This window comes from Lithobates pipiens, unplaced genomic scaffold (genome assembly GCF_037356315.1).
Source record: "Lithobates pipiens isolate NorthernLeopardFrog02 unplaced genomic scaffold, aLitPip1_a1.2 Scaffold_18, whole genome shotgun sequence".
Lineage (NCBI taxonomy): Eukaryota > Metazoa > Chordata > Amphibia > Anura > Ranidae > Lithobates > Lithobates pipiens.
In genome coordinates, this window is record NW_027507758.1 from 526323790 (window position 1) to 526340756 (window position 16967).

At 41.8% G+C, this 16967-nt stretch overlaps 1 protein-coding gene across 4 annotated transcripts in view; it reads right to left on the reverse strand.

The window, feature by feature from the left end:
* ROCK2 (Rho associated coiled-coil containing protein kinase 2) overlaps positions 1-16967 on the reverse strand; it is a 267460-nt gene that overhangs the window by 71698 nt on the left and 178795 nt on the right. For all 4 annotated transcript variants that reach the window (XM_077488794.1, XM_077488796.1, XM_077488797.1 and 1 more), the window contains exons 8-9: positions 9991-10082; positions 2306-2465 (exon numbers count right to left, since the gene is read on the reverse strand). In XM_077488794.1, coding sequence (XP_077344920.1) covers positions 2306-2465; positions 9991-10082 — 252 coding nt within the window. The remainder of the gene's footprint in view (positions 1-2305; positions 2466-9990; positions 10083-16967) is intronic.

A 16967-nucleotide genomic window follows, 5' to 3' on the forward strand; every position in this document is an offset into this window, starting at 1 on the left:
CTATTTTTATTCCTTCTCTTACTCCTTGGTGGGGTGGGGGGAATGGGATGAGTGGCAGTGCTGGGTGGAGTTCTGATCAGCCAACTTAGCTGCTCTTGATCTGCTGATCTGAGAACTGTAGTGGGGACTTTTAATGGCAACTGCCGAAATCAGGAGATAGGGTCTCCTCTAGCCCCTCCCACTTCACATTCCTCGCCAGTCAGCTGACCTTTAGTCAATGCCCCCCACCGATGCCTTTAACTGAATTAATGGGCGGCTGCGGAGAGAGGCTGGGTGGGCAGCCACGGGCTCCAGGAAGAGCCCAACTGGGCGGCCACAGACTCCAGGGACAGCCCTGCTGGGCGGCCACAAAAAGGCAGAGAGAGCGGTGCAGGCTTTAGGAACAGCCCAGGATTTGGTGACCCCTGGCAAATCATCATTCGACCCCTGAAGGGGTCCCAACCCCCAGGTTGAGAACCCCTGTTCTAGTCTTTAAAGCTAAAGAATTACAGACTACCTCCCCCCCCCCAAATATTTAACAGCTTTAAACTGATCATTTGCTCCTCTTTACCAGGACATGCTACTGAAATACCTACCCTGTTTGAAGACACATTTTCCCCATTTAGGTGGTAGCCATGCTGCATATGTATAAACATTCTCCCACCCTTGTTTCTCAGAAAAAATTACACATAAAATTTGCCTCGTTTTTAAAGTATAAAATTCCTTTAAAGCTGAACTCCAGAAAACACAAAAAAATCCTCTCGTAAAGGGGGCCACATGGGGGTTTAACTGCTTGTTTTTGTGTGGGGGACTTGATACTTTCTCTACTGCTAGACCAGTCCCTGCAGCCTCAATTTCCCTATCCTCTGGCAAGTCTAAGGTCCTCTGATGTCATCAAGACACATGCAGACAGTAGCCCCACATTGGCTGTGAGGACACTGAGAAATAGTCAACCACCACAGCATCATATCACGTGGGGACTAACTGCCAGGAAATTGAAGGACTGGCTAAGTGAAACTACTTTTCAATCCCCTAGACCGGTGATCTCCAAACCATCTCCAGCCCTTGGGGCACTTTTCCTCTCACAGACACCAACGATGGGGCACTTTTCCTCTCACAGACACCAACGATGGGGCACTTTTCCTCTCACAGACACCAACGATGGGGCACTTTATCTCTCACAGACACCAACGATGGGGCACTAGCCCTCTCATGGAGACCAACGATGGGGCACTAGCCCTCTCATGGAGACCAACGATGGGGCACTAGTCCTCTCATGGAGACCAATGATGGGGACCCTATTCCTCTCACAGACCAATAATGGAACACTATTCTTCTCATGGACACCAATGATGGGGGCACAATTCCTTTCATTGACACCAATGATGGGGGCACAATTCCTTTCATTGACACCAATGATGGGGGCACAATTCCTTTCATTGACACCAATGATGGGGGCACAATTCCTTTCATTGACACCAATGATGGGGGCACAATTCCTTTCATTGACACCAATGATGGGGGCACAATTCCTTTCATTGACACCAATGGTGGGGGCACAATTCCTTTCATTGACACCAATGATGGGGGCACAATTCCTTTCATTGACACCAATGATGGGGGCACAATTCCTTTCATTGACACCAATGATGGGGGCACAATTCCTTTCATTGACACCAATGATGGGGGCACAATTCCTTTCATTGACACCAATGATGGGGCACCATTCCTTTCATTGTTACCAATGATGAGGCACCATTCCTTTCATTGTCACCAATGATGGGGCCTTGTTCACTCCCACTGACGCCAGGACATTTTCTACTCCCACTGGCCCCAGTCCAGCCCCTCTAAAGTCTAAAGGGCAGTAAACTGGCATTTTTTTTTAGAAAGTTTGGAGACACCAGCTTTAGACAGAAACAAGCAGTCAACCCCTGCAGCGCAGCCCCATTGCAAAAGAGATTTCTTAGGTTCCTTAGAGTTGAGCTTTAAACACAAATGCTAATATCCATATACTGTATGTTAACAGTCTTGTTGAGATGAACGGACAGTAGGATTAAAAACTTGCCTTTCCAGGAGAAAGAGTTGCTCCAGGTTCCTTTCTGTGCTAGTCACATAACTGAAAGCCTGGGCATTTGGGCATGTGATCGGTGCAAAAGGGGTGAATCAGAGTTTTGGTCAATTTGTGGACTAACGCCAGTACTAGGGGAACATGGCTTAACACTTTTTCCAGGAAAGGTACACAGTTCTGTCCATAAAACTATCAACATCTATGGATATCTTTCAGCAAATGCACATTTCATAAATCAGACAAATAAATGATACATACAGGTTTTCACGGTAATAGGTGAAGCCAATAAAAGGCAGCTGATTCCCAGCGTAGGCTTTAGGGACCGGGAAGGTCTCCACGTCCCCTTTATCATCTTCAATGTCATCAAAATTACTGGAGTCGATGTCACTACTCAACTCGGGGACCACAGGGGCAGCCGCTATGAAGGGGAAAGGAAACAAACTGTTAACACGTGAGAATAAACCTTCATACGAAACTCCAGATCAATCTACTCATGTGCAATTCCAAGTATACACCTGACAAGGGCTTTGTCCTTACCTCTCACCAACAATGAATTGTTTGTTTCTTTCTTCTCAGCAACATGGCTGAATCACTGACCGGTCTTAGCAGCTAGACTACCTTGAGTTTCTTTGAGGATATCCTAAAGCATGAGGCGTTCTGAAACAGATAACAATCGCTGCACCCCAATATGGTGGTCAAGCACCAAAGCTAACAAACTTGGCTAAAAAGTTCACCATGTTAACTCCATGGTTCTAATTGTTACTTCCTCATGTGTTCAGCAGAGTCAATAACTGACCCTGCAGGGTCCCACACCAGATGTCCATGGTACTGAAAGATTTCTGCTGCTAGCAAAATTCTGACAGATATGGACCTGTGTAGTAAAACAGAAAAGGTATTTCGTGTCTTGGGAAAAACCCCAAAGGGTTGACTTTAACTAGGCTTAGAGATTATGTTTCTTGAATTTTGGCCTGGATCATTATTTCACCTTAGGAGCAGAGTTAGGGGAGTCATTATATGCCCTCCGGGAGCATCCCATCATATTGAGGATGGGAAAATGTCTCCGCAACTATCGATCTCAGAAAAATAGCAGTTTATGGCCAGGCTTCCTGCTGGAGCCCAGTTCAATGCCGTGGCTCTTATAAAGGTCCCAGTTACCTTTGCATTTGTTTATCCACTGATTTCTGGTTTTGGTTTCCAAACAGGTACTCAATGATGTCAAATAGGTCAAGCCCAGCCAACTGCTCGCTCAAGAAATGCAGGATGTCTGCTAGTACCTACACATATGTGCAACACAAGATGTCACACACACACACAGACATTCTTCTTTCCCCTCTTAAAAACCAAATAAAAATGTTGTGTTGGGCTTTATGAGACCTCCTGAGAGACTTCTATTTTGCCTAAACCTAAAAAGCCAAAGATCACACGAGTCCACTGATCACACGGAATAAGGGGGCATAAAACTAGGCCATCTATAACCTACTGGACTGCAACAGGTTATAGGAATCATTAAAACAAGTGGTAAAAAAAGGCCAACAGGTTTCAGAGTATGTCACACGGTATCCTTACACTGGCATGCAGGAACACAAGCATCTTCTATGAGCCACAGAATACTGGGGGCTTTGTGTAATACAGAAATATTGCAAACTCTCCTAACAGTCTTCTTATTCACAGAGGGAAAGGGAAATCATACATTCCTCTGCCGGGACAGGAGGGATAAGTCAACAACATGCAGCATAAATAGTCCAGCAAAAACACTGAAATGAAAAAAAAAAAAAATGTATGTATATATATATATATATATATATATATATATATATATATATATATATATATATATATATATATATATATATATATATACATACATATACACACACACACACACACACACACATATATACACATACATACATATATATGAACTGTGCAAACGTGTAACCTCTTGACCTCTGGAAGATTTACCCCCCTTCATGACCAGGCCATTCTTTGCTTTTTGAAACTGTGTTACGTTAACTGACAATTGCACAGTCATGCAATGCTGTACACAAATGAAATGTATATACATTTTTCCCAACAAATAGGGCTTTCTTTTGGTGGTATTTAATCATAACCGAGAGTAAAGGGAAAATTTATATTAATATTATATATATATATTTATTTTTTACTTACTGCTATAAAACAAATCTAAAAATACATTTAAAAAAAAAAAAAAAATCTTCATAAATTTAGGCCAATATGTTATGTGCTACATATTTTTGGTAAAACAAAGAACATATAGAGTCTAAAAACTATGGTATATATACACACTGTAATTTTTTTTTTTTATACTATTAATGGCGTCGATCAGTGACTTATAACGAAACTGTGATAATATGGCGGGCAGTCCGACAGACACTTTGTGGGAACCAGTGACACTAATACAGTGATCAGTGCTAAAAATATTCAGTCACTATACTAATAACACTGGATGGGAAGGGGTTAACAACTAGAGAGATTAAAGGGTTAAATGCATGCCTAACAGTGCTTGGTGTGTTTACTCTAAGGTGCTTTTACTAAGGGATATGCCTATTTTCATACTCCGCTTTGCAGGGAAACAAAAACTGTCACATCCGTAGCGCAAGCGGATGTGTCAAGCATGTGTGGCGGCAACCAGATGAGCAGTACAAGTGTGTCTTGCCTACAGTCAAGCATGGTGGTGGGAGTGTCATGGTCTGGGACTGCATGAGTGCTGCCAGCACTGGGGAGCTACACTTTATTGAGGGAATCATGAATGGCAACATGTACTGTGACATACTGAAGGAGAGCATGATCACCTCCCCTTGGAGACTGGGCCACAGGGCGGTAGTCCAACACGATAACGACCCCAAACACACCTCCAAGACGACCACTGGCTTCCTAAAGAAGCTGAGGGTAAAGGTGATGGACTGGCCAAGCATGTCTCCAGACCTAAACCCTATTGAGCATTTGTGGGGCATTCTCAAACGGAAGGTGGAGGAACGCAAGGTCTCCAACATCCACCAGCTGCGTGAAGTCATCATGGAGGAGTGACTCCAGTGGCAACCTGTGAAGCTCTGGTGAACTCCATGCCCAAGAGGGTTAAGGCAGTGCTGGAAAATAATGGTGACCACACAAAATATTGACACTTTGGATCCAATTTGGACATTTTCACTTCGAGGCCTACTCACCTTTATTGCCAGCGGTTTAGACATTAATGGCTGTGTGTCGAGTTATTTTGAGGGGATAGCAAATTTACACTGTTATACAAGCTGTACACTCACTACTTTACGTCTCTGCAGTTTCTCCTTTCCAAAGCCTAGTACACACTATCCATTTTTTTCAAAAATCTGAAAGCTCAAGTCAGAGCCACTGTGCTAACGATCTAACGCTAGTACAGCGATCTCCCCTACTAAGTGATTGAGTTTTGACAGGGGGACCCATCCCTACTCCCCTTTTATGGTTAGCTGCATCTCTGCAGCGTCTCTTTGCTCTCCACTTACATGTGGCTATGGCTCTGCAGCCTTTGCATACTCCGTGTTCATATGCATAGCAGCATCTCTGCAACCTCACCCTACTCATAAGTAGCTTTTATTGTTTTTTTTATGTAAAAGCTTTATCCCTAAAAGGAAAAAAAAAACAGTTTGCTGTAACTGCTTATAAAGTGTTAGCTGGAGTTCTGCTTCAATGTGTTAGTGTATTTAAATATGCTAATAAACTCCCCCCTCTCCCCAGACTGGCAATGCTGCTGCCCAAAGGTGCCCCTGTGATCTTTGCTTTAAAAAAAAAAAAAAAAAAAAAAAAAAGTTAACTTCGCCCCTAGACTGGAAGTGACATTGCTTCAGTTCTCAAAGATCATAGAGGTGATTAGAGCCAATCTGGTCTCCGTTCATTTTATTGCCAGCCACGTGAACTGTGGGATCGATTCCCAGGCTCGCCGGTAAAAGCAGTAAGCCCAAGAAAAACTGGCGAGCGACAGGAGGGGAGGCCTCTGAAAGCATTCCAGTGGCTAATTAGCTACTTGGACCGCTGACAAAGACAATCGCCGGCTGAAAAAAAAAATACTGGGGTAATGGCTGATAGCTTCAGCCATAATCTCAGTAAACCACTCTCAAGCTGCAACATAAATATACTTATTGTGGTTGGCAAGTGGTTAGAGATATTTCCTCTAACTTACTGCCCCTGTGAAAACAATATACATTTTTTGTCTGCTCCGATTGTTGATTTTCCCCTCACTTTGTGTATGGTGAAACTAATTGTCACCCTGACAATAATAGGGGGAATCTTCAAGCAGGGGTTCTAATTTTTTCACACACTATCCAAAACTATAAAATAAAAAAAAATAAAAAAAACAGGATTTTGCTGCTCTCTGTTTAATGGATGAGTGTTCCGTTCGTCATTTAAACAGCAATGTGTATTAGATATAAAATTATACTTATGTTTTACACACACATTCAATTTTATGTATTTACTTTTTCCCTTCCTTTGATGTACATCATTTTTTTTTTTTTTTTTTTTTAGGTTTGGTCTAACATTGAAATTTTAACTGATCAAAATAAAGTCAATGTAATATATCAGGAGAAAATAACATAAGTACGAGACTGTGACCACTAGTAACACGAAACACTCCTCATAGGTATAGCTGCAACAAGGTGAGAGGGTGACTGCAGTTAAGCCAATGGAAGTAGGGTAACCAGTGTCTTGTTAATTAAAAGCACATGTCCCAGCTACATTTCAATCTTTGACTGTAAATACCCAAGTGTGGGGTATACTGCCTGCTTCTATAAAACATTTCAAGACCTTCTCACCCAGTTCATGACCAAAACATTTAATACGGTTTCCTGACTCTCCACTTCCCGTCTCAGGCACTCGAAGCTCACACTACTGTATTGCCCAAACTGGGTAAGGACCCCCACACTTAGTCAAGGAAATAGGGCAGTATCTACCGCACAAACAGGCATTCGGATGTATTCTAAAATGAATGAACGATCTCATACATCTTGATCAGGTGGGCTCTAGTAGGCAGTGGCGTTACTGGGGGGGGGGGGGGCAAGACCCCCCCAACATAATCCTGTGTCCCCCCCCCCCATTTAAGTGAAACTGACTGACACTGGGAGCGTGGGCTTTCGCATCTCGGGGCAGATAATGGGCAGAAATGGGAATTATTTAACCACTTGCGGGTGCAGGCAGAGTAATCTACCGCACTGCTGCTCCCGACAATTAAAGTCCTGGCCTTTTATATATTTATATATATATATATATATATATATATATATATATATATATATATATATATATATACACACACACACACACACACACACACACACACACACACACACACACACACGTTGAGGCAGGCTAGGACTTTAATTTAAATTGTCAGGAGCTGCAGAGCAGTAGATCACCCTGCCTGCACCCGAAAGTGATATTGACATGTATGTCCTACACCGCGATGCCCAGCTTGGTTCTCAAGAGGAAGGGACATCACCAGTCCCTGGCTCTAAGCTCAGGAGAATGCTGCAGAAGAAGCACTGCACCCAAATCCCAGTGTAGGTATCAGGTAAGTCAGTGTAAGGGTCAGTGTAGTGGTTAGTGTAGGAATCAGGTAGGTTAGTGTAGTGAAGAGGAGAGGTAAGTCAGTGTAGCAATCAGTAAGGCTAATGTAGGAATTAGGTAGGTCAGTGTAGTGGTCAGTGTAGGGAACAGGGTGGACAGGTAGGTCAGTGTAGTTGAAAATAAAACAAAGGCAAATTTGTAACAAGAGCTCTGGAGTGCAGTTTAGTCTTATAATAGAGATTATATATACACAGACATATACATACATAATATATAAATAAAATTGCAATTGTATTCATATATTATGTATGCATATATATATATATATATATATATATATATATATATATATATATATATATATATATATATAATCTCTATTACAGGACTAAACTGCACTCCAGAGGTCTTGTTACAAATTTACCTTTGTTTTATTTTCAACTACACTGACCTACCTGTCCACCCTGTTCCCTACACTGACCACTACACTGACCTACCCAATTCCTATATTAGCCTTACTGATTGCTACACTAACTTACCTCTCCACTACACTAACCTACCTGATAAAATGCAAAGCTAGCATCTGAGTTGCTTGATGCTTCTGATATTGTACTCCTTGTTATATTTCCAGCTGAAATGGATGTTTATATCAGATACTCTTTAACCACTTAAGGCCCGAGCCTCTTTCTGAGATGTGTTGTTCACATGTTAAAAACAGTTTTTTTGCTAGAAAATTACCTCAAAACAATATTTTTTTTTTTCTAACACCCTAGAGAATAAAATGGCGGCCATTGCAATACTTTCTGTCACACCATATTTGTGCAGTGGTCTTACAAGCGCACTTTTTTTGGGGAAAAAAACAACTTTTTTTAATTTAAAAAAAAACAGTAAAGTTAGCCCAATTGTTTTATATTGTGAAAGATAACGTTACGCCGAATAGATGGATACCGAACATGTCATGCTTCAAAATCGTGCCTGCTGGTGGAACTTTTACCCTTAAAAATCTCCATAGGCCACGTTTAAAAAATACGTGTTGCGTGTTTAGAGTTACAGAAGAGGTCTAGGGCTAGAATTATTGCTCTCGCTCTACCGATTGCGGCGATACCTCATGTGTAGTTTAAACCTGGTTTTCATATGCGGGCGCTAGTCACGTGTGCGGTTGCAACCGCACACGAGCTCGCGGGACGAGGCGCATAAAAAAAAAAAAAAAAATTCTCATTTCATTTTACTTTTTTTTTTTTTTAATATTGTTCTTTAAAAAAAAAAAAAATTAATAAAAAAAAAAAAGTCACTTTTATTCCTATTACAAGGAATGTAAACATCCCTTGTAATAGAAAAAAAAAAGCATGACAGGACCTCTTAAATATGAGATATGGGGTCAAAAAGACCTCAGATCTCATATTTACACTAAAATGCAATAAAATATAATAATAATCATAATTTTGTCATTTGAAAAAAAATAAAACAAAAAAAATAAATAAAAGACCCTTAAGAGCTATGGACGAAAGTGACATTTTAACGTCGCTTCTCCCCTGTAATGATATGGAGATAGGTGGGGGCCATCTTCCCCTCACTTTTCTCCATGTCAGGCTAGGCAGAGGATCCGATCGCCTCCTCCGCTACCGACAAAATTGATCTTGCTGCGAATCCGCCACAGAGAGCACTTTTATCTTGAAGCGGACTGCTCGCTGAAGAAAAGGATACCACAGTTATGGCAGCTTGCTGCTACCATAACAAGGATCCTTTTCAAAGTACTGGCGTATAACGGTGGTGGACGTTCCGGAAGTGGTTAATGTATTTATCCACAAATGTTTGTTTTATGGTGTTTGTTGCTCATCATACAGGGAAAGTACAAATACAGTTGTATTTGTTCAATTATAATTTGTATATATGCATAACACACTTGTATTTTCTACAACTACTTAATAAATAGATTAAACATAAAAACCCCAGTTTGGAATTTAGATAAATCTAGAAAATAGAGCATCCAAACAATTCAATTATATTTCAATTAAATGGCATGGGAAACAAAATTACTCCTGTAACACATACGTTTAAATACCACACTTTTCAAAAGATATACAGCTATATTACAAATAGTTACACAACCAAATCCTTAAACTAAAAAAATAAACATTATGGCAAATTAAAGCACAAGTATATATTTTTTTAAAAACAGATTTTTTTTTCCTTTCCTATATGATTTATTTTATGCTTTTAATTTTTCCATGTGTTCTTGGTGTATTCTGTTTTTTTTTTCTGCATTGGAAATTTTGAAAACCTTTCAATAAAAAATACTGGAATATGAAAAAAAAAAAAAACTGAAAAAAAAAAAACACACAGACGTTAAATATGTATTTTTACAATTCTGATAAAGTAATAAATCTTACTCTCTCGAATGTTGTCCCAGGTCCACTGGTCATTCTTGAAGAAGGCGTGCTGTTTTATCTCCTCTATGCCATTCCTCCCGAGACGCACCTCTCTGTACATAGCAGAAGAATGACAAGTGACATCAGTGCAGTCTACACATAAAGAGACAAGTATCCTTTCTACAAGATCTGCGTGGATCATGCCCTGTCCGCAGGAACATCCTTGCGGTGGCTAGCAGACCTCTTTGCAGCTCCTCTCCAGGTCATGCAATACGCATCTGATGTCTCGCATCAGAGAGGATGAAAAAACACTTTCAGACTGTTAAATTGCCACGTGTGGAATGAAAGAGTTTTCCATCCCTAATGCTACGTGCAAGGGGAAGCTCAGAAAACACTGGGCCAGCGGTTTAAATTAAAAAAAGGATCCTTTCAAAGCGGGCTGCCAAAGCACTATGACAAAGGATACATATGGAGGCTTAGGATAGCTGTGCCAGGGTTCCTTAACCCTTTCTTGGCCCCCCGATGCCTCCACACCCATACTATGCAGAGCCAGACCAATGTAAATAAACCTTCGCTGTATTAACGGCTTACTGACTACTGTACAGAGGTGTTGGGTTCTAGAGCCCAGATGAACATAAATATTTAGATTGGCCACACCAAGTCCTCAGCAGAAGCTGAAAACAGGACTCCCAGTGATCTCAGAAGTACAAGGTGTGTAGGTAATACGCAGCTAACTTTGTCTCCTCACTTCACATAACAGTGCCAGGAGCAATAATCCGATCACATTTGCAGTAAACTCTTGAAGCAAATCAGAGGTCACCTTATGCACACGGGCTTATGAATTTATGCCCCAAATATGCGGGATTCTTTCTGCAGAACTTGGCGGAAAAAACGCCTCTATTGTTGCGTATATACGCTCATATGGTGTTGAGCATAAATGAATCTACTGGACAGAACATTCATTTATTCCTGGCTATTGGACTACACTTACTCTCATATGCACGTAAATTATGCTCAATTTACTCCTCTCTGAACGCAGCTTTGGTGCGTTTTTTTGAGCCTTTAAACGTCGCTTTAAAAATACAGACCTAAACAACTAATGTGAATGGCTACAATGGCTAACATGCAACTGTGTTTAGAAGCATTAAAAAAATATATAACCTAAAATAAAAAAGGAAACCGCTACATTCTTTCTGCCCGTGTGCATTATACCTAACTTGACTACCACATAATAGTGAAGAAGTAATCGCGCTAAAATGTACAAGATATATAATAAATATAAATTAAATGTTTTATATAAACAACATGTGCTGCACTTCTAAATCCAGTCATAAACAAATCATACGCCAATAAGAAAATATATACACAAAATAAACAGACAAAAGAAAAACAAGTCCACAGTAAAAGTCCACTGTGTGGGATATGGAAGATCTTGCAGTATATCCTTCCAGTAAGTGCAATAAAATGCAAGGAAGTACAGCTCTTCAAACTGTGATGCCCCTCATCAATGTGTTCCTCCACTGCATGCTCAACCAGACATACTTACCAGAACTCCATTCATACTTGTGTGACTTCAAAAAAATGTGCGATTTCCATTGTGACTTTACAGTGCGACTTGATGCAATTTTTGTTCGAATTTAGCTTTGACCACGCGACAGTGTGTACTCTATGAAGTCGCATGTACAGTGGGTATAGAAAATAATCACCCCCCGCCTTTAAAATAATCATATTTTGTTGCTTTGCAGCTGGAAATTCTAAGTGAAACCGGTTTCCTACTGCGCATGTGAGAGTCGCAGGGCGCTCTGTGAATGGCGAGCTGGTCTTCTGGGAGACACACAGGTTCCAGAAGACAACAGTGGGGGGTGGGGGGCATGGCCTGGGTGGAACGGAAGTACACTTGGCACTTCTAAAAAGGTACTTTACAAAAAGAAAATTTTTTTTTTAGATATCCAAAAACGAGGAGTGGTCTTTAGTTTAAGACAACCTATCAAAAGTGGGTGGAACTCCGCTTTACGTCTGGGCTCTGACCAGGCCATGCAAGGACATTCACATTTTTCTCCTCCAACCACTGTGTGGTCATTTTTGCTGTGTGCTTTGGGTCATTGTCATGTTGGAAAATAAACCTCCTTCCCATTGATAACTTTCTGGCAGAGGGCAGCAGATTTTCCAGTATTTTGGTCCATCCATTTTTCCTTCTATCCTGACAAGTGCTCCAGTCCCTGCTGCAGAGAAACACCCCCATAATAGGATATTACCTCCTCCATGCTTTAACGCAAGAATGGTGTTATGATCAAATAATTCAAATTTAGTCTCATCTGACCATAACACCTTTTTCTGTGTGGCCTTAGAATCTTCAAGGTGAGTTTTGGCAAAGCTCAAACATGACTGCATGTGGCCTTCCTTGAGGAGTGGCTTTTTTCTTGCAACCCTCCCATACAAGCCACATTTGTTGAGCATTTGCGATATTGTTGTCACATGCACACAATGACCACTCTCTGTCATAAATTCCTGCAACTGCTTCAGAGTTGCTGTGGGCTTCTTGGTAGCTTCTCTAACCAGTTTCCTCCTGCCAATTGCATCCAGTTTGGAGTGATTTCCTGATGCAGGAAGGGTCTGTGTTGTACCAAATACCTTTTGCTTCTTAATAATAGACTTCACTGTGCTTCTAGGCATTGATAAAGCCTTTGACATGTTTTTGCATCCATTTCCTGACCTGTGCCTGTCCACAACTCTATCCCAGAGACCTTTTGACAGCCTTACCACCCATAGTTGACTGCTTCAGTGCACTATCAGGGACTGAAATGCTCCAGAGAAGCTCTTTCCATGCTGAGCTAATCAAAATGACCACAGCTGATCACAGTTCAAAGTCAAATGGCTTTGTGCGCCTTTGAAAAGGTGATTAGCTACACCCGATTGAGTTTACAAGTCATTCTTAGGAGGGGGGATCTCTTTCCCAACTCAGCGTTTGTTTTTGAATTTTGCTCTGACATGTTGATGTTATATCTTTTACTTGGATATTATAAGTTGCACTGAGTAAATACAGCTGGATAAAACAAAAACTGTGCATCTTAATTTTAGGCTGCAAATCAACAAAATGTGATTTAAGGGGGGATTCTTTTCTATACCCACTATATATTATTCAGGTGCAACTTTCATGCAACTTCTGAGGGTTTACATTTAACTCCATGGCCCTCATGAACCAGCTCCAGTCACAAGAGATGAGACACATCCCACTCATGTCTAATAATTACCCTCCGGCGCTCCAATGTATTTAAAGAACAAAACAACCAAGGGAGCTGCATAGCATAAAACTATAAAAACTGATGCTTTAGTAAAATATCAGATTACTCAGATGTAATAAGATGGCACATATAGAAAAAAAAGCTGATCCTGAAAGTGAAGCGGGCCGCTTCCGGACTTAGAGGGTGTTATGACGTCACGAACATTAGCTCCGCCCATCAAGTTTCATCTTAACTGACGTTCCATGCCCTGGATGATGCCATTTATAATAAAGTGCATCAGATGGAGCCAACATTCATGACGTCATCAAGCACTTGGAGTTCAGAAGCGGCCGTTTCACTTTTGGCTTTATTCCTCTATGTGCTCTCTAATTACATCTATGTGATATGCTGATGTTTTATAGTTTTACACTATGCAGCTCCCTGGGTTTTAATATTTAGAAGCGCAGCACATGTTTATAGAAAACATTTCACCAAGTAATTACTTAATTCTTTTGTAATTTATGGTAATCTAGTTAGGTCTCAGGCACATGGGCAGAAAAAGTGCTGTTAGGAGTGTGTGGCGTTTTATTTTATTAGTTCAACATTTAGCCCCTTTTCACCTACACCCGGCATTCCTTTAACAGGATCTTTACACCCGGGGTGGGGGGTTGGGGTTGGAAAGGAGCAAGCCGCTTATTATGTCACCACTGTGATTGACTGTCACAATGGTCACATGATCAGGAGCCAGTCCTGCTGAATCTCAATTATTAGTAGAGACCAAAAGTTGTTTTTGACAGCTCGATCACTGTGCAATGAACATGCTCGCCATCTTTGCCACCGCAAATAACACGATACATGGGCAGCAAGAGGTTAACAGACCAAAAAAGAAGCAAATAAGTTGGATGTTAAGGCATAACGAAATTGTGAAAAAATATATTGCAAGCAGGCAGGCTTTTTATTGCAGATGGAACATGTCTTCGCCACAATAAAACAAACTTACCTGCCTGTTAGCAATGTTCTTTAGAATGCAGATTGAGCTGTGAATGTGCTATTGGAATGAATGAACTCCCATGTGCATGCGTGGGAGTTACTTCAATCCAGCCTGGGCAATTAAGATGGCCAAAGGTCCTGAACCCAGAAGAAGAGTAGGTGAATATGCTGGTGCCAGCATGGAAGGCAAGTTTAGTTCTGCTTTAAGATTTACATATACTTTAACCAGTTGCCGACCGCCGCACGCCGATGTACGTCGGTACAATGGCACGGGCAGGCATAAGGACATACATGTACGTCCCTTGCCTCCCGCGGGTCGGGGGCCCGATCGGGCCCCCGCCCGGTGCCTGCGGCGGTCGGTATTCGTGCGGGAGCGATCCCGGACGAGGGGACGGCCATTCATTCATGGCCACCCCCTCGCGATCGCTCCCGACGAATAGAAATCCCCGGTGACATCACTTCCTCTCCTGTAATGTAAACACAGGAGAGGAAGTGATGTATTCTCTCCTCCGTGTCGGTATTTTTCGTTCCGACACGGAGGAGAGCGGATCAGTAAGTTGCACCAACACTCACACACACAGTAGAACATGCCAGGCACACTCACACCCCCCCTTTACCCCCCGATCACCCCCCCAATTACCCCTGCCCCCCAGTCACAGTGACACCAATGTCATTTTTTTTTTTTTTTTTTTTTTTTTTTGCATTGGTGTCATTTGTGACTGTAATAACTGTTAGGGCAGTTAGGGTTAGCCCCCTTTAGTTCTAATGTACCCCCCTAACCCCCCCAATAAAGGTTTAACCCCGTGATCACCCCCCGTCGCCAGTGTCACTAAGGCTGGGTTCACATTGCAGCGGTTTATGAGAACGAATGTGATTCGCACCGCACTGCAGTGCAAATCACATCCGATCTCTGTGCGATTCGAGTTCAGCCATTCGCCGCACCCGCCACACCCGCCGCACCCGCCGCAAATTCGCACGGGACCCTTTTTTTGGCCCGCAGCAGAATCGGATCGCATGGGTGTTCACACCATGCGATCCGAGTTTGCAGATCGCACTGCGATATGCGAACTGATCTGGGGGTGTCAGTAACATTTCACTGACACTCCCAGCAGTTCGCATAGGGCAGTGTGAACTGCCGCCGGGAGGCATGCGATGCGGGAACCCGCCGCGCATTCGTGGCGTTCCCGCATCGCTCCAGTGTGAACCCAGCCTAATAAGCGATCGTTTTTCTGATCGCTGTATTAGTGTCACAGGTGACGCTAGTTAGGCAGGTAGGTATTTAGGTTCGCTGCAGCTTTTTATAGCGCCAGGGACCCCCATATACTACCGCATAAAGCCCCCTAATTGCCCCCTAGTTAACCCTTTCACCAGTGATCACCATATAACTGTTACAGGTGACGCTGGTTGGTTAGTTATTTTTTTATAGTTTCAGGGCACCCGCCATTTATTACCTAGTCTCACTAGTGTACCCCTAAATTTAGGGGTGTCTACTTTCCAAAATGGGGTCATTTGGGGGGGGTTTGTGCCATCTTGGCATTTTATGGCCTTCAAAACTGTAACGCCCTTAGAAAGCCTGAAGGCGGTGCTTGGTTTTCGGGGCCCCGTACGCGGCTAGGCTCCCAAAAAGTCCCACATATGTGGTATCCCCGTACTCAGGAGAAGCAGCAGAATTTATTTTGGGGTGTCATTTCACATATGCCCATGGCATGCATGAGCAATATATCATTTAGTGACAACTTTGTTAAAAAAAAAAAAAAAAAAAAAAAGTTTGTAATTTTCCCGCAACTTGTGGCAAAATATAAAATATTCCATGAACTCAACATGCCTCTCAGCAAATAGCTTGGGGTGTCTACTTTCTAAAATGGGGTCATTTGTGGGGGTTTTGTGCCATCTTGGCATTTTATGGCCTTCAAAACTGTAATAGGTAGTGAGAAGTGAACTCAAAAATTTACGCCCTTAGAAAGCCTGAAGGCGGTGCTTGGTTTTCGGGGCCCCGTACGCGGCTAGGCTCCCAAAAAGTCCCACATATGTGGTATCCCCATACTCAGGAGAAGCAGCAGAATTTATTTTGGGGTGTCATTTTACATACGCCCATAGCATGTGTGAGCAATATATCATTTAGTGACAACTTTGTGTAAAAAAAAAAAAAAATTTTTTTTTTTGTCATTATTCAATCGCTTGAGGCAAAAAAATAAAATATTCAATGGGCTCAACATGCCTCTTATCAATTTCCTTAGGGGGTCTACTTTCCAAAATGGGGTCATTTGGGGGGGTTTTGTACTGCCCTGCCATTTTAGCACCTCAAGAAATGAGATAGGCAGTCGTAAACTAAAAGCTGCGTAAATTCCAGAAAACGTACCTTAGTTTGTAGATGTGACAACTTTTGCGCAAACCAATAAATATACAATTATTGACTTTTTTTTTACCAAAGACATGTGGCTGAATACATTTTGGCCTAAATGTATGACTAAAATTGAGTTTATTGGATTTTTCTAATAACAAAAAGTAGAAAATATCATTTTTTTTCAAAATTTGCGGTCTTTTTACGTTTATATCGCAAAAAATAAAAATCGCAGAGGCAATCAAATACCATCAAAAGAAAGCTCTATTTGTGGGAAGAAAAGGACGCAAATTTTGTTTGGGTACAACATTGCATGACCGCGCAATTACCAGTTAAAGCAGCGCAGTGCCAAAGTGTAAAAAGACCTCTGGTCATTTACCAGCAAAATGGTCCGGTCTGAAAGTGTTAATATTCGTGAAATGTGCCACTTAGACGGCTTTCACACC